General features: G+C 40.5%; 1 protein-coding gene across 3 annotated transcripts in view; it reads left to right on the top strand.

Moving 5' to 3' along the window:
* The first annotated feature begins 6,407 nt into the window (after positions 1-6,407).
* E2F7 (E2F transcription factor 7) overlaps positions 6,408-24,139 on the top strand; it is a 44,374-nt gene continuing 26,642 nt past the window's right edge. Inside the window, exons 1-5 of one of the 3 annotated variants that reach the window (XM_063785939.1) lie at positions 6,437-6,672; positions 7,382-7,474; positions 15,891-16,166; positions 19,357-19,399; positions 21,275-21,443. In XM_063785939.1, coding sequence (XP_063642009.1) covers positions 16,144-16,166; positions 19,357-19,399; positions 21,275-21,443 — 235 coding nt within the window. In that variant the 5' untranslated portion in view covers positions 6,437-6,672; positions 7,382-7,474; positions 15,891-16,143. Of the gene's footprint in view, positions 6,673-7,381; positions 7,475-15,890; positions 16,167-19,356; positions 19,400-21,274; positions 21,444-24,139 lie in introns of all 3 variants that reach the window. The other 2 variants (XM_001161983.7, XM_016923894.4) reach the window with 2 other exon arrangements.

Raw genomic sequence — 24,139 nt, 5'->3', positions numbered from 1 at the left:
TCGGGAGGCTGAGGCAGAGAATTGCTTGAACCCGGCAGGCAGAGGTTGCAGTGAGCCGAGATTGCACCACTGCAGTCCAGCCTAGGCAACAGAGCAAGACTCCATCTCAAAAAAAAAAAAATGCTATTAAAATAATGCTATTTGGTAGGTATTAAAAGTTACCTTCAGCCATTTAATTCTAAGCTTCTAAAAATGAAGGTCACAAAGGTCACTTTGGCCCAATATTTAACATTCTCATTATTAATGTATAAATGTACACAATGTAATTTAGTGAGAATGTGTTCAGTTTCACCAAACATGAAAATAAGAAAGTGGTTTTAGCAATATTCTTACATTTCCACACTGAGTGATTAGGAGTCAATAGCAAATCATTTTAAGGGATATACTAAGTATCCAAGTAAGTATTATAATAAAACTTAATATTTAAATATTAAGAATAATTAAGTATTAAGCATTAAATATTAAGAATTCACAGGTTCTACAGAGGTCTTCCAAGTCAGCCCATCACTTCACAGAGAAAACTAAGGCCTATATAGGGAACATGTTTTGTTCTAGGTACTCAGGAAGTTCATTCTCAAGGTTGACCTAGAATCTATGTCCCTCTACTCCTCAAAGTGAATTCCTTCCCGTCTGGATAAGACTTTGGTGATTAGAGGGAAGCTTGTGTTCCCCATTTTCTCCAGAATCTCACGTCCAGGGCAGTAGTCCATCCCATTTTTATTGCACCAGTGAGTGCACTGTGTTGCCTCCAAATAACCTTGCCCAAACCTGCAGCATAAATGCAGCATTATGTAAAGGAGTGGTCCATTATACACTCATCATTCTCATACTTTTCCCAGAAACACCCAACTTAAAATTCACCCAGTCCACTGTGATCTGGAATGTTTGCTTTAACACAACTTCCTCCCCGGCCTCTGCCTTCAGCATGGACACACAAATACACACATACACACATATGCATACCAAATACACTATATGCATTCAGCGAGGATGCAAATCACATGACTATTTTAAGAACCCCGACCTTGCTCCATAGTGCTAACGATCACAAGGAGTCTAAAACTTAAAGAATGAATTCCCTCCATTCCTTATGGGACATTTGATCACAGCTGAGGCACCTCCCTTTAAATAGCTGGACATCTGGATGTCATTTGAGATGGGAGCCATAAATGCCCTTTGGCCTTATTTTCTTTTATTGTGGCTAAGGTCATGAGCAGGAACCAATCACTTTGGTTTCTCATATTCTCCTCACATTGCTTATAGTTGCTCCAAGAATAGATTTTTTTGCCTTCTCTGAAGTTGTTATCAAATAGAGAAGCAAATGCATCACATTCTCAGACCCACAAATGGCTGAAGACTAAAGTGCATTTTAAATGGCAAGACTCAGTTTAAGAACTGTTGAACAGGTCCATGCAAAGAAACTTGAGAACTGCCAGGATGTGAAGCCAAGATCCCTGTTACCTTTGTGGTGAAAAATCAGTTACCAATTCCTTTCTGTGGCTGCACTTTTGAGAACAGATGTCACACCAAGATGACTGCACTTGCAGTAGTGGGAGAAAAGGAAAGTATGTGAGAAGGCTGATACTTTAACCGAACAACTCACACTATCTTGCCCTAGAGCTGACTGACATGAATTGTACTTTTACTACGGTATATTCTTTCTGTAAAATGTGATAAATCTCTTTTTTTCTGTAAAGTGTGATTAATCTTGGGATTTGAAACCCCAAAAGGGTAAAAGACTATTCACAGGTTTGAGAAGTGGTGGAGATTTTTGCAGACAGGAATGTCAGACATAGTCTGTATATACATCCTTCTGAGCACAGCCTTTGTTACTCACTCTTCTGTTACAGCTCCACCCTGCTCATCAGATTCCTCATTTACAGCCTCAACTCCTTCCAAAAACCAGTGACATTGCCACAAACCAGCAAGATGCAGCCCCTTGAAACCTCTGTGCCTACTCTGGAGGGCAGCACACCTGTCCGGCTCTTCCTGTCCTCACTGATGGGACGTGAGGATCCATTTCTGAAATCACTGAGTCAGAAGCATCCAAAAGAATCAATGAAAGAAGAGTACAACTAGCAAGATGCTAAGGAACAACACACTAAGCACTTAAAAAATACTTGATACCCAAGGGCCAATTCCAGATCAAGTAAATTAGAAATCTCTAGGTGTGGGGTTCAGCTGCTGGTATTTTTTTAAATCTCCCCCAGATGACTATAAAGAATAGACAAGGTTGAGAACTACAAGATTAGCACAATACAGAAATGTAGGGAGAGCTGCCATGTAGGTAACACTATACTGTTTCAAAGTCAATGATGTCTCAGGCAGAAATTATTGAGGTAGAGTCATAGGATACTCCAATTGGCACAAAACCTGGTGCGGTAGTTTTAAAATATGTTGAAGAAAAAAACAAACAACCCCATCAAAAAGTGGGCAAAGGATATGAACAGACACTTCTCAAAAGAAGACATTTATGCAGCCAACAGACATATGAAAAAATGCTCCTCATCACTGGTCATTAGATAAATGCAAATAAAAACCATAATGAGATACCATCTCATGCCAGTTAGAATGGTGATCATTAAAAAGTCAGGAAACAACAGATGCTGGTGAGGATGTGGAGAAATAGGAATGCTTTTACACTGTTGGTGGGAGTGTAAATTAGTTCAACCATTGTAGAAGACAGTGTGGCAATTCCTCAAGGATCTAGAACCAGAAATACCACTTGACCCAGCAATCCCATTACTGGGGTATATACCCAAAGGATTATAAATCATTCTACTATAGAGACACATGAAGAGGTTTATTGCAGCACTGTTCACAATAGCAGAGACTTGGAACCAACCCAAATACCCATCAATGATAGACTGGATAAAGAAAATGTGGCACTTATACACCTTGGAATACTATGGAGCCATAAAAAAGGATGAGTTCATGTCCTTTGCCAGGACATGGATGAAGCTGGCAATCATCATTCTCAGCAAACTAATACAAGAACAGAAAACCAAACACCACATGTTCTCACTAATGAACGGGAGTTGAACAATGAAAACACATGGACACAGGGAGGGGAACATCACATGCCGGGGCCTGTCATGGGGTAGGGGGCAAGGGGAGGGTTAGGGGTAGCAAGGGGAGGGGTAGCATTAGGAGAAATAGCTAATGTAGATGACCGGTTGATGGGTGCAGCAAACCACCATGCCATGGCACGTGTATACCTATGTAACAAACCTGCATGTTCTGCACATGTATCCCAGAACTTATTTATATATATATATAGAGAGAGAGAGAGAGAGAGAGAGAGAGAAATATGGCCCCAAATTCTTTGACATTTCTCCCATTGAGAGTGAGGTATATGTCTTCTCCCCTTGAATATGGATGGATTTTTGACTGTTTCCTCCCAAAAACTGTAGTGGAATTGATGCTATCAGTTCTTAGGCTACGTCACAAAAGGTGATACTATTTCCACTTTGCTACATGACACATTCATTTTGGATCCCAGGAGCCACCCTGGAAGAAGTCCAACTATCTTGAGCTACCAGGATATCTAGACCAGGCCATATGGAGAGGTCACATGTCAAGACTCTTCTTGATACTCCAGCCTAGTTCCCAGCCAACATCAGTGTCAACTGAATTACCGAGAGATTAACAGGTTATGTATGCATTCTGGGACTTAAAAACATCAATATAAATAAGTGTGTTGGAATAATGTCTCTGAATTTGTCCATCAAACATTTATTTTCCAGTTTTCCTCCAAATCTAAGATAACTCTTATAATCAATGAAATTATAAGTGCCTGAAGTGATGTATCCAACTGAGTTTTTTTTTGTAACTTGAATAGAAATTACATTTGTATCAAAATAGAAAAAGTACTTTTACTCTAAAAATGTTAGGAAAAGCCCGGTACCGTGAAACTGTCTAACCTCAAAGAAACGATCATTAGTATTTTTAAATATCAGAGAAATGAATGGACTTTAATAATTTGAATGTTGGTCTAGAAGGCTGAATGGTGGGCCCCAAAAAGGTGTATCCATGTCCTAATCCCCAGAACCCATGAAGGAACGTTACTCTGGAAAGAGGATCTTCCCAGATGCAATTAAATTGAAGATCTCAAGATGAGATCATCCTGGACTATCCAGGTGGGACCTAAATTCATTGACAGGTGTCCTCATAGGAGACACACAGGAGAGACTTAACAGACAAAAGAGAAAGCAACGTTAACTATGGAGGTAGAAATTGGAGTGAGGCTGCCATATGTCAAGGACTGTTAACAGCCACCAGAAACTGGAAGAGGAAAAGGACAAGAGCCCCAGAGGGAGTGTGGCCCTGGGAATACCTTAACTTTCCAGAACTGTGAGAGACTAAATCTCTGTCCTTATAAGCCAGTTGTAATTTGTTACAACAGCCATAGAAAATGAATACTGTTGGGAAAAGTATTTCCTTATCTAAACTTCTGCTTCCACATATGTGCAAAATTTAATAAGTTGCAATTTTTTATTGTTTAAACTTCTCATTAGGTTTCTACCTACAAAAGAGATTTCAGTTCAAAATGTTATTCCTATAAAAAATGTCAGATTTTTATTACTATTTTCTTTTGTTTAATGTTTTGCACACTTTTCTCTTTTCAATGTATGACCTAGCAGTGATTTTTTTTTTTTTAGGCCGTATTTACCAGCAATCTAGAGTACGAAGTGAAGGACTTGATTGAGCATTCTGAATTCTGCTGAGAGTTCATTTAAAATATATGTATTTGAGGCCGGGCACGGTGTCTCACACCTGTAATCCCAGCACTTTGGGAGGCCAAGGCAGGCAGGCAGATCACCTGAGGTTAGGAGTTCGAGACCAGCCTGGCCAACACAGCAAAACCCCATCTCTACTAAAAATACAAAAATTAGCTGGGCGTGGTGGCGCACGGCTGTAGTCCCAGCTACTCGGGAGGCTGGGGCAGAGAATCGCTTGAACCCAGGAGGTGGAGGTTTCAGTGAGCCGAGATCGGGCCACTACACTCTAGCCTGGGTGACAGTGCAAGACTCCGTCTCCAAAAATAAAATAAAATAAAAATATTTGGAGGGTAAGTGGTGAAGAATGGAGTCTTGGTATAGAAAGGAAAATGACACCTTTGCTGTAAAGTATATGGGGGGTAGGGACATGTCTGTACATTTAAGAATGTCTGATGCTTTAAGAAGGCTGTCTCACATTTCATTTGAGGGATATCTTACAAAATACTTGACCAATACTACTCAAAAATGTCCAGGTATCAAAAATGAGGAAAGTATGAGAAACTGTCATAGCCAAGAGGAGCCTAGAGACATAGGAACTAAAGGTAATGTGGTATCCTGAACAGAAAAAAGGGCCATTAGGAAAAAATTAAGTAAATCTGAATAAAGTAATGACTTGAGCTCAGAAGAATGTACCAATATTAGATCATTAATTTAAAAAAATATTCTATACTAACACAAAATGTTAATAGTGGGTGAAATTGGGTGCTGAATATATGGGAATTCTTGGTACTATCTCAATTTTTCTGTAAATTGAAAACTTCTAAACAATAAAGTCTATTTTGTAAAAAGTCTATCTCTACCAACATTCATATTTTAAACAAGAAACTGTAGGATGAAAGAAGTGAAACATTTAATACAGATCAGTGGTGTTGAGGAAATTTTCTAGACTGTCTCCCAGAATGCTAGTCCCTATTGCAAAGAACTACTTTTTTATATAAAGCTTTTTCCCTCCTAATTATTTGCAATTTGCTGAAAAGGGAACACCAAAAAACATTTCCGGATTTGCCACACACACAAAACAAACAAACAAACAAAAGTTAGAAAAACTTCTGGTTTGGCTTCCAGTCTTGTCTCCAGGGCTAACTGGCGTGCCATCTGCTCGCAGCAGAGCGGTAACCATGTGTCACACCAGCGTGCGATGTTAAGAAGTTTGCCCCGGCAAGTCTGGACAACTCCGCTTCCGCACAGGTTGCTGAGGGCGGGCGGGGATGGCGGCAGCAGCATCCAGAGGGTGTAGATCGTTCTTCCAAACCCCATCTGCTTTCCTCTCCTCTGGCTGTGCCCGGGGTCCCCGGGCGCGGCAAGCCGCGGGGACGTGCGCGGGTCTTCTATGCATAACAAAAGAGCCCTCCTCCTCCTCCTCTTCCTTCTCCCGCCGCCCCGCGCCGCCCCCACCTTGGCTTCCCGCGGCCGCCGGGGCCCGCGTCCCCAGCAGGAATTGGCTCCCGGGCCCGAGGTTTCCAGGTACCCGGAAGGGGGAGGGGGCCGAGGCGGCAACAATTGGGCGGGTGAGGGCAAAACGCGCGGCTCGGAGCGCCAAGACTCCGAGGGGCGGTGAGCCCGGGCCGTGCCGCCGCACGATTGGCCGGGGCCGCCCCGCCGGCCGCCGCTGATTGGTGGATTCTCAAATTCGGTCTCAAGGCGCCAGAGGAGGTGTTTTAGCGGGGACTACGATCCAGGCTGGAGTTGCGCTCGGCCGGTCTGAGCGCTGGCGCTGCCCGGACGCCACGGGGTCCCCGCCAGCCCAGGGCACTCGGCGCGGGGATCTGCGCGCCTCGCTCTCCCTTCCCGATGCCGCCGCCCGGCTGCTGATCGCCGCACCACCTTCCCTCATCGGCTTGGGTCCGTGGAGGTCCCTGCAGAGGCAGGAAGCCTCCTTAGGAAAGCAGGGGTAAGCGTGCGTCCCCAGCGCCAGTGGGGAGGCGGGAATTGGGATACAGGGCCCACTCCCGCCCCGGCTGCCAGCCTGCCACTCCTGACGTCCCCCGGCTGGCGAGGGCTCGAGATGTTTCTGCCGGGGAACCCGGTGCGCAGAGGGTGTGCCGGGTGCAGCTCTCACTCCGGCCCGGCAGTAGAGGGGATTTGCCCTTCCCCACAACTTGGAGCTTTCATTGGAGAAGTTTATTTGGGGGATCTGCTTGGAGGCCTGGGAAGGGGCTGCGCTCAGCGCTGAGTGGGTTTGGTCTAGCGATCGGGTTTCCTTCCCCCGATTCAAAACCCCTCAAAGCCGAATTCCTCTCAGTTCTTTGCGCCAAAATTAACTGACCTGGGAGACCCTGTACTTTTCTGACAGATTTGCCCAACACCCTTCCGACTTGGTAACTTTATTTTGCCATCTAGCTTTTCATAAGGAGTTACTATTTTTGTAGATTTTTTTCTTCCCAGATTTTCAGTATTACTAAGCACACTTTAGGTGTTTGAGTTTGTTCGCGTGAGTTTTAGAAAGTTGAGGGTGGCTACAACTCCTGGAAATGCCCAGGATGTGCTTAGAGAAGGAGGAATTTCATATTGACAAACAAGGAACACATATGTAGATATTTTTGTTTGAGGAAAAAATACCTAATTGCAAAATCATTTTCTAGTGTAATTGTGCATTACAGATGGAGGTAAATTGTTTAACACTAAAAGACCTGATCAGCCCCAGGCAGCCCAGACTAGATTTTGCAGTTGAAGATGGGGAAAATGCACAAAAGGTAAGCAAACATAAACACCTTAGTTTCTAATATATTAAGGATGGTGATGTTGAATTCAATTAAGTGTTCCAACATGCCATTTGTATTTGTATTTAAGCATAATAATTAATATTGATAAACATTATAGAAACATTCTTTTTTAAAACTAGAGCCATCCAAACCATTATTGTTGGAATTCTACTCTCAGATATAGTGGGAAAAATAGGCAAGGTTACATGTAATGTTGTAACCAATTTATATAAGTCAAAAATATGCTGGCTACAGCAATCAAAGTTTATAATACAGTTGTCAAGGGTGGTGTAGCTAGTGCTCTGTAGGAATGCTAAGCCTCAGTTCCCAGGAAAATAGACCTTTGCAGGCATAAATGCTGGATTATTAAAGTGCTGTGAAATGTCTTCATACCAATGAACTAGCTCCCAGAGACTGTTCCATTCACCCAAGAGTAGACCTGTGCCTACTATATAGGGAGATAAAGTGGCTGAACTCATCAGTATATTCTGAATATTTTACCATACTGTTGCTAGTTTTGCACTGAGCCATTCCCTTACATTTTGCACCCCTTGTGATTTGTAAGACCAAGATTTTGTTTTCAAGAACATTACAAAGTAAACTGGCCATAACAATGTCTAAACTATCTGAGCATTTTTAGGCACAGGCAAATAGAAATAACAAACCAAGTTTTAGAAACTTTGAATATAAATCTGTGAGTAGCAACTTGGGCATTGAACTTCTCTGAGCTCCTGGTCTTATTTTTAGGCTTAGCATCAACAGTGAAACTCCTTGGTTGCAAAGCAACCCAGGCTCATATGAGCCTTTGAAGAATACTTGATAATTGCTAATTTAGGATAGATGCGAAATTGTATGCTCCCCCATCTAGGGATTTTTTTTTTGTCCGGCATTTTGATTTATTTTTATTAGGTAAAGAAATACAGTAGTCCCCCTTATCCACAGGGAATGTGTTCCAAGACCTGCAGTGAGTACCTGAAACTGTGGATAATAGTGAACCAGATTGCCATTAGTTGGAACACATTTCTGTTTATTCTGTTTATGTTTTCCACCCCCATATTTAGTGCCTTTTCCATCTTAACTAAGTACTTATGTACCATGGCTATAACTTTTGCAGTTTGGGGTATGACAGCAAAACTAGCATGAATTTCTCTTTCATTCTTTACAATTTCACAGATAGGAGACTAATTATTACAGTAGATCTTAGCAACCTTGGCGTACGATTTTCTTTCCTTAAGTCAAGAACGTTCACCTTTTCACTTAAAAGAAGCACTTTATGGCTTCCCTTTGGCATATCCAAATTGCCAGCATCACTACTCTTGTGCTTTGGAGCCATTATGAAGTCAAATAAGAGTTACTCGAACATGAGCACTGCAATACCGTGACAGCCAGCCTGAAAACACAGTGGCTGCTCGAGCAGGTAGTATCTACCGTGCAAATACGCTGGACAAAGGGGTGAGTCACATCCGAAGCAGGACGGAGCAGGATGACGTGAGATTTCATTACACAGAACTGCACACAATCTAAAACTCATGAATTGTTTATTTCTGGAATTTTCCATGTGATATTTTTGGACCGCAGTTGGCCACTGAAAGTGAAACCACAGATAAAGCGAAGATTATTTAAAGTGGCCTTTTTTTTTTTTTTTAATTATCTAAGTCATGAGGGTGGAAATGCCCAGACTTAAAGTATATATTCAGAGTTTTGGCTTTGAGAGTTTTAGAGCAAAACTTTGTTTTCCTTTCCAATTTGGATGGTTCAGCCTTGAAAAAATACACATCCATACATTTATATCACGTCTAAGTCAGTGCTTTACTTCTCTTCCTCTGGGTCAATGACTTTTATCAAGTACCTTCAACAAAGACCCTTCTCCTCTAGCATCAGCAAGTGCTACTGTGTCCAGTTGAGCTTTCACATTCTAATGTGTGTGGGGAAAAAAAAACTCAAGTGACTTAAAGAGATTGGGAAAGCAGTGACAATGTTTGAAATAGCATTTATGAGCAGGGATTATGTCAACTCAAATAGAAGGCAAGAGATGAGAACAGGGTGCTTCCACAGAGTTACTAGGAGGGGCTTCTGTCTGTCTTTTTCATGCTGCTATGAAGTAAAGGAAGGATGCTTTCTAGGGATAATGAAAACATGGGGTTTAAGAGCCAAGAGGTCCTGGGTTTGATTTCCTACTTTGCCATTTATTAGCTATGTGACCTAAAACAAATATACTTAGAAAGTCTTTCAACAAATATTTTTGTTCCAGATGCTGGGGATACGGTGATTTAATGAGTTTCCTAATCTCCCTAAATCCATTTTTTCTTCCATAAATTGGAATCAATATATAATACTCCCCACATTGAGTTTTTGTAAAGCACCCATAGGCACATAGTCTTCACACTGTTTTGAATCAGACTGATAGCCTAAAGATGAACATGATGTCCACCCTGCCCTCAGTTACCAGGGAGACTTTCAGGGGCCCAGATGTAAAACTATACTGTGATTTGGTGAGTGCTATACTAGGAGTAGGAACAAATTACCTGGGCAGAAAGAAGAGGAGGAAATAAATTCATGGGAAGTTCAGAGAGAGTTAAAAAGCTTCACAGAGGAAGGAACATTAGGGCTAAGCCTTAGTGGATGAGGAAGCTCAACCTACAAGAAAGCAAGAGTGAACGAGATGGACATTTTAGGCAGAAGTAACAGCATGAGGTGTGAGCATTCAAAAAAATGTTCAAGAAATCAAGAGTGGCTGGAAGCTAGTGGTGCTGAGTTGTTCCTTCTTGGAATCTCTCCGGGGAATACCTGGAGTGGTGTCTTGCTGGATCAGCGGTCATTTAGAGGATTTCTTTCTTGGCCATTTGCCCGTTGGTCAAGGTCTGTGAGTACTGTATTATGCATGCATCTTCTTACCAGTCATGGAGAAACTTTTCTTTAAAACATAAAGGAGTTTCCAACTTCATTACCCAAAGTTACTATGCCTCTTACCTGTTTACAATGCACTTGAGACAACAAAAGTGCAAAACAGTCTGGGCCAAAGAGGCTAGGAGAGCTTTGTGAAGGAGCTAGCACTTGAGCTGTGGCTGGAAGGAAGGAATACTGAGTCTCTGGCAAGTAGAGAGGAGGGGAGTTAGTGAAGAAGTAGAAATGAGCATGGCATATTTGGGGACAATGCCCAAACTTAATGGGCATGGGTGTTCTTTGAATGTCATTCATCTCTCTTGGGAGTGGGTGAGAATGAAGGTGAGTTCAGTTTGGAATATGTTTGTACCTGTGTGGTTTATAGGTAAATAAATATGTGCAGAAAGCAGCAGGTAGCCTGATTTTGGAATTCATGAAAGGTCGTAATCAGGTCCGAACAGGAATTGTCAGCATACAGGTTGATTTTAAAGCTTTATACGTGGGAGTGGCAAATAATGAGAGAGCGGCAGAGGGTTGTGTGTGGACTCTTGCGGTTTGGTTTGTAAGAGTGAAAATAGAAGGAGGCTGAGAAGGCACAATCAGAAGTATGAGAAGAACCAGGAGAGAAAGAAACAGTGGTATCTCACAAGTTAAGGGCTGAGAGTTCTATAGAACAAAGAATAGTCAACAGTCTTAACTGCTGCAGTGAGGTCAAGTAAGATATTTTGCCATTGACTTGATCTGGCAACTGAGAGGTGACCTAAGTAAGAGCAGTGGATCAGAACAGACTGGTAGTTTGAGGGACCCCTAGGAGGTAGGCAGAGGAAACCCTCAGTGTGGATTGCTTCTAGAAAGTGTGCTCTGGAAAGAAAGAGAGTTGTTGGTCCATAGCTAGAAGGAGACACTTTCTAACATGTAGTCGTTGCAATGAGACTTAAATAGTAGACAGAATTTCAACAGGCAAAGCCAGTGGCATTAAAGAGGAAGTGGTGGTGTGAGCACCAGCTTAGCTGTGACAAAGTGCAGGGCAGGTTTGAGTAGCAGGGGGACTGTTTGGGCAGAATGTGGGATGTGCATGAGAGGGAACTGAAAAAGAAGTTGGCTAAATATGGCCCAGAGCTAATATATACACTTGACTGTGTATATTGTTTGAGATAACATGATCAAAGCTGTATCGGACACAGGAGCAGGACTAGAACCAAGACAACGAAGACCTTTCTTTGGCAGCATAAACTAGTTTACCTATAGTCAGTGTGCTGGTGTTATTAGTAATAATAATGAACATTTGTATAGCACTTCACAGATGACAGAGTGCTTTTACCTTCTGAGCTCATTATCACAGCAACTCTATGGTAGGTAAGCCAAGGTATATTACCTTTATTTATATATAAGAACTAGAGGGCCGTTTCACAGGACACTCTAATGGAGGGAGTGATTTCCAGGGTGTTGCAGGTTAGATTTCCTGAAGCAGATCTTACCCAGAGGTTAAGTGTGCAGGAAGTTTTTAGGAAGTACTCTTGGGATCAATGCCTAGGGAAGGGACAGGAAGGCATGGAATTGGACAGAAGGAAAAGTGGAGCTGCAATACAGTCACAGTGGAAATGACCCTCTGGGGAGTTCTAGGGCAGCCATCAGAGGAGTCCAGAGTTGGGGCAAGGAGGCCTGGCTTTTTTTTTTTTTTTTTTTTTTTTGAGACAGAATCTTGCTGTCACCCAGGCTGGAGTGCAATGGCATGATCTCAGCTCACTGCAAGCTCTGCCTCCTGGGTTCACGCTATTCTCCTGACTCAGCCTCCAGAGTAGCTGGGACTACAGGCGCCCGCCACCACGCCCAGCTAATTTTTGTTTTTGTATTTTCAGTAGAGACAAAGTTTCACCGTGTTAGCCAGGATGGTCTCGATCTCCTGACCTCGTGATCCGCCCGCCTTGGCCTCCCAGAGTCCTGGCTTTTATATGTCTGTGCTACTTCTACCAGCCAATGAGTACAGGAGAGGCTTCCCAGGAAGTGGTGTGATCTTGGACAAGTCAGCTGTCTTCAGCCAAAGCAGTCCAGTTATGGGATGACTGTTGGCATTACTTCTAGCAGCTGGGGAATGAGTCATGTCTGAAGAGATCAGGGTACATCCCAGCATCCACTCCACAGCTAGGCAGCCTTGCTAGAAAACCTTGGAGATAGATACTTTCATCTAAATTCCTCATTTTATACATACGGAAATCTGGGCCCAGACAGAATGAACAGTTGTCCAGGATCAAAAAGATACAAACAGCCGGGACACAAATCAGGTTTCCATTGCAGTGCCCTTTCCACAGCCATATATGCTGTCAGCATAGCAGGACAGACAGATGGAGCAAGGTGTGACTAGATTGCAGTTGACTTTCTGTCCACCTGAGACCTTAGAAAACAATTGGGTTGGCATTTTTTTCTCCTGATGTAGAGGTGTAATACAATCATAACCTACCACATGACCTAGCTCCCCTCCTACTTTAAGTATTCAGTAAACTACAGTGAAAATATATCAAAGTATATGAAGAAATAATCCATTCTCAGTTGCTCCCTCGCTAGAGAAAAAGTAACTTTTGGAAGCAATGGAGAAGGCATGTAAATCTCTGTCCACCCAGCATGCCTGGACCACACCCTCCACCATGAGGATACCTTTTGGAATAACTCATCAAAGCACAGTGTTCTTTGAGTATCTGCAGTGGGCAACGCATTGTGCCAAAAATTGCGATGAACAAGACATGTGGAACTTGCTTCTTGACCTTTTCAAGGGCACAGTCTTGTTACTGAGACAAGACACACATCCTGGAAGTTAAATAGCAATATGATGTGCTGTAGTATATTTAGCTCGAAATGCCAGAGTGAATGGTAATAAAGAATAGAAAAGAGGGAAAAGATAATAGCTAAGTTTTATCGAGCGCTCACTATATGCCAGGAACTAATCTCATAACCCTTGAGATTGGTATTTTTATGAACTTCATTTTTGGTTGAGAGAAATAAAGTATAGTGAGGTACAGGAACTTGCCACACTCACCCCTGCTGATAAGCAGCAGGGGTAGGTTAACTGGCCCTACATCCTGCGTATATAACTATTTCCCCATGCTGCCTCTCGCTAGGTACTAGTGGGGATCAGTGGCCTGCTGGGTACCTTTGGTTGGAGCTGTGGAAAAGATAACTTCCTCCCAGTTTGTGCCTAGGACACAGGCTCATTTTTAGATGTAGAATTTCGGAAAGTTCTGCCTTCAGCTGTTTCTTGCATACCAATGATTTTACACTGAATGAGGTCATAGGTGACCTCAGGCAAGTTATTTGACTTCTCTGTGCCTCAGTTTCTTCATCTATACAACGGAAAAATATTAGTGCCTATGTCACAGGATTGGATGAGGAGTCAATACATGCAAAATACATGAAACAGAGCGTGGCACATAGTAAACAGTAATTTCCCTTGAGAGTTCACCTGTAGAAGCCTTTATCAGAATAGCACACTAACAGGGACTTGTTAAAAGAGGTGGGTAGATGCAGCATTCTGGGCCGAGTACTTACTGTAGTATGAGAAATCGCCACTTCCACTGACTCCTCTCCTTCCTCTTATACTAGGACCGAATGTTGCCATGGCTAGCATGCAGCTTCTGCTGATCCAAGGAGCAAGAGTTGCCTTGCCTACACAAACTCCAGTTTCTCCCAACATTTTACCTCTTCACACGTTGCTCATTTATAGGAAAACACTTACTGTAACCCCCTGCTCAACCAAAACCCAAGCATTCAGTAGCTATACAGAATGTACAGGGAAGGAGTGACAGAGAACTCATCTACCTTTGTAATTATATGACACACTATTGACTGGAAAGGAATACTACAGAAAGAGCAGAATCTTTCTGTTTTTGAATATTGAATTATCGAATTCTCATATTGAATTTTTGAAACTTTTTTAGGAGAAAGATACATTTTAATTACTTGTTAGTTCCAAAGGTGGATTCTATATACTTAGTCCTTTTTTACAATGGGCCCATCGTTAGTCTTTTCTTAGAATTATTTAAGACAGTCTACATCAACGGGTGGTCTGGAGGCAGATGCTATTCCACAAACTATCACCAGGGTGCAAAAAATTAAGAACGGAACTTGAGAGTTAAGCACTTAAAAACCTCAGTAGTCTAGATGTGGTGGCTCATGCCTGTAATCCTAGCCCTTTGAGAGGCCAAGATGGGATGATTACTTGAAGCCAGGAGTTTGAGATGAACCTTGGTAACATAGTGAGATCCCGATCTCTACAAAAAATTAAAAAAGGCCAGGCCTGGTGTCTCATGCCTGTAATTGTAGCACTTTGGGAGGCTGAGGCAGGAGAATCACTTGAAGCCAGAAGTTCAAGACCAGCCTGGGCAACATGGCAAGACCCCGTCTCCACACAAAATTTTAAAAATTAGCTGGGTGCAGTGGTGTGCACACCACTGTAGTATGCACACCACTGGAAATCCCAGCACTTTGGGAGGCTGAGGTGGGAAGATCACTTGAACCCAGGAGTTTGAGGCTGCAGTTAGCTGTGATCATGCCACTGCCCTCCAGCCTGGGTGACAGAGTGAGACCCTATCTCCAAAAAATAAAATATAAGTATTTGGGTGTAGTGGTGCATGTCTGTGGTCCCAGCTACTTGGGAGGCTAAGGCGAGAAGATTGCACGTGCCCAGGAGTTTGAGGCTATAGTGAATTATGATCACACCACTGTACTCAGGCTGGGCAACAGAGTGAGACCCTATCTTTTAAAAAAAAAAAAAAGGAAGAAAAATAAACCTCAGTAGCAATTCAGTATTGCCACCATATCTAAGCTTATGATTAGTGGTCTCTTCTTGTTGAAGAAGCTGTGGGTCAGTTTGAGTGACAAACTCAAATGGCAAATCACATCTGGTGGGAGTTGTGTTGCACATTAGTCCTGTGAAGTAAGGTCACATATCAGTTTGCAGGAGTTTGGAAATCTAAAAAAACGAGTCCTTTACCATGGGTAGTTTGAGATGCACTGCTCTGGAGAATGACATTAGAGAGCTCTCTAGATTGGCTTAAAATGTGGGATTTTGTTGGATGCTCTTCCATTAACTGGTCCTGCTACTAAGTGCTGTATTAGCACTGGTGCACATTGAACTACAGAAGCATTGTTGCTCTTCACTAGTCAATGCAAACTTGTAAGTAGTGTTTTAAAAAAGATGACACTTAGAAACAATATGGACTCAACCCACATTGGCCCTCATAGTCCTCATCTGTTATAAACATGCAACAGTAACAGATACATTGTGATTTCTTTTACAGAGATACCATGAAAGATAGGTGTAAAAGGAGTAGCAGAGTATAATCTACTTCTCATTGGAGCGACTCTTCTATTCCCATGACTACTTTTCGTTAGTCCTATCCTGTTACTTTTCAGCCCTAAACATATGGTCCTATTTGTATTTTCAAGTCTTAGTGAATGGTGGGAGCAAAGTATACTCTTAGCTGATACCTGCCCTTTCTCATTCTTGCTAAAAGTTTCTTTTTTAAAATAGGAAAATATATTTGTTGATCGATCAAGGATGGCCCCGAAGACTCCAATAAAAAATGAACCAATTGATTTATCGAAGCAAAAAAAATTTACTCCAGAAAGAAATCCCATTACTCCAGTTAAGCTTGTTGACAGACAGCAAGCGGAACCATGGACACCCACAGCTAACCTGAAGATGCTCATTAGTGCTGCCAGCCCAGATATAAGGGACCGGGAGAAGAAAAAGGGACTATTCCGACCCATTGAAAACAAGGACGATGCATTTACAGATTCTCTACAGGTAAACAGACTGTGCTCCTCAGGGATTTTTTAGAACTTAAACAATTTTACTTGATTATTAAAAAATCATAGAACTGTCAACTTTTCAGCTCCTATTGAGCCAAAAGCAGTGGCAAACTGAATATCTTTTGATTTGTAGTAGAATTCTCATTCTATCTTATTTTTCATAATGAATGCTTTCTTTTCTGTATGATACTCCCTGGACCAGGGCTCATTTAAAAATGATAAATTATTTTAAAGTAATGATATTTAATCATTTTTATTTAATGAAGGAATTTGGATTTTTTTTAATGCTGCTGTGAATTTTAATTTTGCCCAGATGTTAGGGATAATATTAATGTAAATATTTTTGATTGAGGAAATTCCATTATTCTTATATATGTTCAGTTGGTTAGTTTGGGGCTTTATTGAAGTTAAGCCATCTTTAAATTACCTGTTCTGTGGGGAACCAGTGCTGTTGAATAAGCAGCATGTCTATACTTTGTTAAAAAAAAAAAAAAAGTTAATTATTTTCACTTCCCATCAAGCTTTTTCTCAGACTTCCTAAGAAAAGTTTTGCAGATTTCAGTATTCTTAACCATTTTTCTCTTTTTGGCGGATTTTTCAAGCTATAAAAATTGCCAAAATGAAGAAATTGGGAAGAGAGAAAAAAGATGTCTCGAATTACAACTTGAAATTCATAGAACAAAATGAATTTAATCTGTTATATATCTTGCAGTGGTAGATTAGCGGTAGTAGTAAGAGATTCTTTCATGTAACTAAATACAAATCACACAGTAGTTCCTATGTGCTTGAAGCCAGAGGAATTTCACAATTCCTTTTTTTAAGTCTGGGCTGTTCTTTGGCTTCCTTTCCGTCTTATGTTTGATGTGGATCACACAAGGAGCTGGTCTAAGGCCTTAGGTTCAAATCACTAGCTGGCTGAGTGGGGGATATCACTCAGGATCTCTGCATCTCAATTTACTCACCTGTAAAATGAGGGTCGTGGTACCTGTCCTGGTTTTATTGGGGTTCTAAAAACTAAATAAGATTAAATGTGCCTTTTATTGTCAAAGGCATGTAAGTATTAGATTTTTTGTAATTTTTTTGACAAAAATATAGCAAAGTGAAAATCAGCCAATGGGAATCGTTAGTGACCTCTTTCGCAAGGTAACATTGTTGATCTCTTACTTTGGCAGAACTAGTTGTTTAACACGCCCCTAAAACAATTAAAATTTTGGTTTTCTACCCAGGCTTTATAGAGAGATTTTAGCTGATCAGTCACTAGAAAGGTTCACCACCTGTAGGAAGTAAATGCCTAAAATTTCGGTGGATTTAAAACAGACTTTCTTTTAAAATCTAGGGCTTTAATATCTTTCAGCAGTGTTTCACAATTTTTGGTATACAGGTGTTATACATCTTTTGTCAGATTTATCTCTAGGTTTCCAAATTTTTTGATACTATTGCAAATTGTATTTTTTTTTAGTTTCAATTTCCAATAGTTTGTTTCTAGTATATACAAATACAATTGATTTTTTGTGTGTGTGTATTGGTCTTGTATCCAGAAAACTTACTATACTGATGCTTTTAATGTCTGATTTATTAGATCAAAGTCAAGTGTTTTAAGTAGTTTTTTTTTTCTTTCTAACTTTTAAGTTCAGTGGGTACATGTGCAGGTTTGTTACATGGGTAAATTGCATTTTGCGAGTGTTTGGTGTACAGATAATTTGGTCACCCAGGTAATCAGCATAATACCCAATAGGTAGTTTTTCAATTCTCACCCTCCTCTCACCCTCTACCCTCAAGTAGGCCCTGGTGTCTATTGTTCCCTTCTTACTGTCTTGGGGTACTCAGTGTTAAAACAGACTTTTAATACCTTTTTAAAACTAGTCTTTATTACCTTTTGATAGACTATTTGATCATGTAAAATACACTTATCCTTTGCAGTACCTTTAACACCATGAATCTACCTCTCAGCCCAAAAATGGATGTGATGTAATTAATTTACATTTCTCTCCCCAACAGAATAACCATTCTTCTGAATTTGTATTTATAGTCTTAGAGGACTTGCTTTTGTCAATCAACATACATCCTTTAGGTTCATTTGTGTTTTCGCATGTAGCTGTAGTTCTTTCATGGCTGTATGATATTCCATTGCATGACTACACCACAATTTATTCATTCTCCTGTTTATAGCCATTTGGGTTGTTTGCAGTTTAGGGCTAATACAGACTATGCTATGATATTCGTTCTTGTTTATGTCTGCTGGTGTACGTATACAAGTTTGCCTTGGGCAGTGGTTCTCAAAGGGTCATCTGAGGACCTCAGTGTCCACAGACAGTCTTTCAGAGAGTCAGGAGGTCAAAACTGTTTTTCATAATTATACAAAGACCTTTGCCATTTGAACTCCCATTCTCTCCCAAGTGTACACTGGAGTCTTCCAGGAAGTACACAATGTGAATATTGCAACAGACTGACTACAAAAGGCAAGCACAAGAATCAGTTCTCTTCTATTAATCCAGAAACTAAAGAGATTTGAAAAATAATATATAAAATACCCCTTTCTCACAAAACATTTTAACTGCCTCAATTTTAATTTCTAACATGCTAACTATCAATAGATAACCCACATAAACAAAAAGCCCTGTGGAGTCCTCAGTAGTTTTTAAGAACATAAAGGGGTCCTTGGAGCAAAAAGTTTGAGAACTACTGTTTTGGGTACATACCTACTAGTATAGGTGCTACGTCATTAGATATACAGATGTTCACAAGATAATGCCAAATTGCTTTCCAAAGTACTATTTGCCTCCCCCCAGAAATATATAAACTTTTAGTCATCCATATCCTCTCTGACACTTGAAATTGTCAAATTTAGTAATTTCTGCTAATCTCATGTCTATACAGTGTGTATCTTTTTGTGATATTCATTTGCTTTTCTTTGATTACTCATGAGATTAAGCTTCTTTCCACATGTTTACTGGCCACCATGTTTTTTGCTCCTCTGTGAAATGCCTGTTTGTGTTCTTTGCCAATTTTAATTGGTTTTTTTTTGTCATATTGATTTGTAGGGGTTGATTATATAATGATACTAAACCTTTATTATATGTGTTATGTATCTATTCTTTCAGTTCGGTAATTGTCTTTTCCCTTTATGTTATTTCTTGATGGACAAAAGTTCTTAAGTTTAATATAGTTCATTTTTTCCTTTTAAGGGTAATGTTTTTTGTGTCTGAAGAAGCTCTTCCCTATTCCAAGGTTAGAAAAATATTCTCCTTCATTTTCTTCATTTAAAATTTGCTTTACATGAAATCCTTGATCCATTTGGAATTGCTTTTTGTGTATGGTGTGAGTCAAGATACAACTTTGTTTTTCTATATATGTCATCAGTTGTCCCTGCACCATTTATTCAGGAGGTCTTTCTCTTCCCCCCAGCTGGCAGTGCAACTGCTTTCATATTAAAATTCCATTTACATGTGTGTCTGTTTCTGAACTCCTCCTGTTCCATTGTCCATCCCTGCCCTAATACCCTATTGTAATAAGCACTGATATCAGGTAAAATGGGACCCTCAACTTATTTTTCTTCAGTGTGTGGGCTACTCTGGGCTGTTTGTTCTTCCATGTGTATTTTAGATTGGATTTTATTGAGATTGCGTTTAATCTAGAGATTAAAAATTAACCTCTTTAAGATACTGAGTTTTCTTATCTATGAAGACAATATATTTCACTAAATTTTAAGTATTCTTTAAAATCTAAGTTTTAGGATTTTATGCAAATAGATTTTTGCTAGATTTATTTCTAAAATCCTTATCATTTTTGTTGCTTTCGTAAATGATGTCTTTTCAATTTATTTGCTGTTACTGTTGTATAGGAATGCAGCAGACTTTACAAAACATATTATCTTGTATTCAACTACCTTGCTAAATTCTAAAACTATTTTTAATGATTTGTCTGAAATTCTTTTGAGTTTTTTTGTATGAATAGTGACATCTTCTGCAGAAGGAAAGTAGCTGATTACTTTCCAGTCCCTGTGCCTCAGTTTCTTTTTCTTGTCCTCATGCATTGACTAGGGTCTTCAATATGATATAGAAGAGAAAGTGATAATGGGCATCCATATTGTTTCCTGACTTTAAGGGAACACGTCCAAGGTTTTACAAATAGATGTTTGCTGTTGTGTTTTCATGAATACCTTTCATTGAAGAAGTTCTCTGTTATTCCTAGGTTTTTTTAATTGTATTTTTATTATACTTTAAGTTCTAGGGTATATGTGCACAGTGTGCAGGTTTGTTACATATGTATACATGTCCCATGTTGGTGTGCTGCACCCATTAACTCATCATTTACATTAGGTATATCTCCTAATGCTATCCCTCCCCCCTGCCCCCACCCCACGACAGGCCCCGGTATGTTATTCCTAGTTTTTTAAAGGTGTTTTTGAAAATCATGAATGACTGTTAAATTTATCAAATGCTTTTTCTGAATCTGTAGAAATAATTATATCACTTTTCTTTTGAATCTGTTTGTCGAAAAGCCTTTTACTTTCTTGGGGCTTGAATGGAGCCCCTTTCAAATGTGGGTTGAGGAGACAGGATGCTAGTTTAATGTATTTACAAATAAAAGGATAAGGAAGAATATGATTGGACTGCCTTCATTCACTTTCATCAACCTTTGGTCGATTGTAAAATATAAAACAGTTTGGTGACAGAATGCAGGCCAGTGCGTCTGAAACTTCCACGTCATTAGAAATCACCTAGAATCTTATGAAAAGGCAGATTCTGATACAGCTGATGCCTGAGCTTCTACATCTCACAAGCTCTTGGTGATGCTGATTCCACAGGCCTAGCGAGCACACTAGTAGCTAGACTGTAGCAACCTGTAAATGACTCTCATTTTTCATTTGTCAAACTTTTGACTAATAGACTCAGCCTCAAATTATAAAGGAGAAAAAAATCAGTCCAGAGAAGACAATAGATAAAACATTCAGGGAATTAGATTAGGAAATGTATTTTAACTAGAATCTAGGATGGTATGGATTGAGATGTCCCCCCAGTTTGCCAACACTGGCCATTGCCATTTCTCCATTAGGATGTTAACTGTGACATCTTCCCCCTCCCTTCTATCTGCCCTCTGTAGCTTGATGTTGTTGGGGACAGTGCTGTGGACGAATTTGAAAAGCAAAGGCCAAGCAGAAAACAGAAAAGTTTAGGACTCCTGTGCCAGAAGTTTCTAGCTCGCTATCCAAGTTATCCCTTGTCAACTGAGAAAACTACCATCTCCCTAGATGAAGTTGCTGTCAGTCTTGGTATGTATCATCAGATTACCTGGAGGTCTGTCTCCAGTTACAGTGGGAAACTGGTTTCCTTGGGCAGGCTGAAGGCCTGAGGTAGAGTGGGCCCCTCAATTGGGTGAAGACAGAGGAACAGGCAGAGCTTCCTTTGTCATCGTCAAATTTGTTTTCATTATACATGGAATTTCAGGGAGCCTTTTAGATCTGAGGACCAAATGAGACTGCAGTCTTTTTTAACCTTAAAAAATATTTTTATAATAGAGTTACATTACAAATTAGTATCTCATATTTTAAATTCATCCTACTTCAGACAGACGCAAAACTATTTAGAAATAGCCTGCTTTTTATTTTTAATAATGCTTCCAGGAGTTCAGAACTAGTGTTATTTCAACTTTGTAAAGCAAGATTTGAGAGGAAGAGCATTATGTTTAAAGCCCTATACAATGATTGGCACAGCAAGTGGGTCAAATTAGAAAAAGGTCATTTGGACATAACTCAAACAACTAAACCTTATAACAAAGAAGAATCCGTGTGTTCATGTGCATGAGTGTATGATGTGAGATGGGTGTGTGTGCTGGAAATATGTATACACCTGCTTCAGAATAGAGACCCCTAGTGGACATTGCAGTTAGTTCCAGAGTGAACATATTGTTGACACTCGTTAAATAAGCAGAAATCACAATGACATGAAGGTGTCAGGGTGTCCCCTTAAAAATAGGAAGGTTTTACATACACACAAAAAAGAAAAAGTTCTTAAGAAATCAGCTAAATAAATAAATGATAGATTATAATTTTTAGTTTGTTTCTTAGTTCTATTTCTTCCATATCCTAGAGAAATGTGCCCAAGTAGAGGAAGATCTACTTGAATTATTCAAGCTGAAAGCTAAACAGATTTTGGTTGTTGGAAACTGATAAGAAGAGACAGTGGGTTATGATAAGAAGACCATGGGCTGGGCTTTGGGTCACATAGGGCTGGATTTGAAGCCCAGCTCTCTAATTTACAGGCTGTAAGAGCTTTAAAAAGTGAATTAACCTTCTTTTGGTCTATAACTTAGAAACTGCAGCACCTACCTTGCAGAGATATAGCAAAGTTAGGGATAATGTCAGTAACATGCCAAATTCAATGGCTGGCATGGAGAGCTCTTATTATGTGGAACAGTTTCTAGTCAGCTCTTACTAGAATGTTGATACCCTAGCTGTCCTGTCCATCTCTATAGGAAGAGGAAGTAGAATGCTATGGTTTGGGGGCCGATTTGGAGCCCAGAAGTATAATATAGTATTCTAGGATTGGGGGCAATTAATCAAGAAAGAGAAAGTGAGCCAACTGAACATCAAAAAATTGGGTCCCCTTGCTGGCCCTGGGTGTATCAGTTGCATTCACATGGCATTTCTAATGGGAGGGTATATGGAATGTTATACTCCCTCAACAAGATGTGTTAATATATGAAAACAGACTAGAATAAAGAAGCAGGCAGTTTTAGGCAAGGGACTGCTGACTGCTCCTGCCAGCATCTTCAGTAGGCATGGTGAAAATCCAGTTGAGGGCTTTTGGGTCCAGGGTCCTAGAAAGGGTCTTACAGTAATGAAGGTAAAATGAAAGATCATCTGATATCCTTTTCATTGGGGTTCATGAAGCCTACTTCTTCCATGTACCCAACTTCCATTGAGGAGTCTTGCACTGGTGTCACTGCAGAAGACAAAGGATTAGATGTTGGAGGGCTGTGTTACATCCCAGGGAGGACAGAAAAGTGGACTCCTACTTTTGTATGGCTGCAGATCGTTGTGCACATCCCCATGTTATGGCTGCCTGGAGCAGAACTCCAGAGATTTTTCCACAGCTTCCCAATGCCTCCTGATCACCCAGACCTGCCAAACAAGCATGCCATCTTTTCATGTGACATCATAAAATGGCGTCCCTTGCTGGAAGCTGTTTCACTGACGACTATCTTTTGGGGTTGAGTCTGAAGTCTGTGTTACATCCCAGGTTACAGACTGCAGGACTGTATTTAACTAAGGACGTGCAGAGCATTCAAATTGCATTGTTTTCCAGATTCCAGGGCCATGTAGATTTAACACTGGATATCATGGGTAACAGTTTAGAGAACTGGAAGTGACTTAATAGCACAGCCTAGGAAACTGTTTTGTGGGCTGAGAATTCTTAGTAAGTCCCATCAGCAACTAAGGGAAGCATAGCAAAAATTAGTAAATCCTTGACCATATAACTAATGCCATGATTGGGATTAATAGAATGACCTCAATACAAAAGAAAAAGAAGACTGAATGCAGGGAAAACTGTTCTGACAGAGCAAGCCCCCAGAGTAACCTACGGGTCTTGAGACCTGTGAAATGGAACTTTTTAGTGCACCAGCCAGTGGATGGGTAAACTCAGTTCAGATGAAAGAGGTAAGGGATTGTGCAGACAGGCAGCTCTCGTGTTGGTTTTCACCAAAAGCACCTACTAAACACTCACTGTGCATCCTGAGAATCATACTGAGAATCTCCAGGTGGTCAGAAACTTATTTTGTTTTCCCTTCTTGGGATGTCTAGCCACTAGATGGAGACTTAACAGCTTGTTATCAGATATCAACTAACAAAACAGCCGGGCATATGGCTGGCCCTGGGGTGTCAGTTGTGGTCACATGACATTTCTAATGGGAAGGTTTATAGAATGCTATGCTCTAAACAAGATGTGTTAATACATGAAAACAGAC

Source organism: Pan troglodytes, chromosome 10 (genome assembly GCF_028858775.2).
Source record: "Pan troglodytes isolate AG18354 chromosome 10, NHGRI_mPanTro3-v2.0_pri, whole genome shotgun sequence".
Taxonomy (NCBI): Eukaryota; Metazoa; Chordata; class Mammalia; order Primates; family Hominidae; genus Pan; species Pan troglodytes.
The sequence above is the reverse complement of the archived record's forward strand: the minus strand, read 5'-3'. Positions and strand labels throughout refer to the sequence as shown.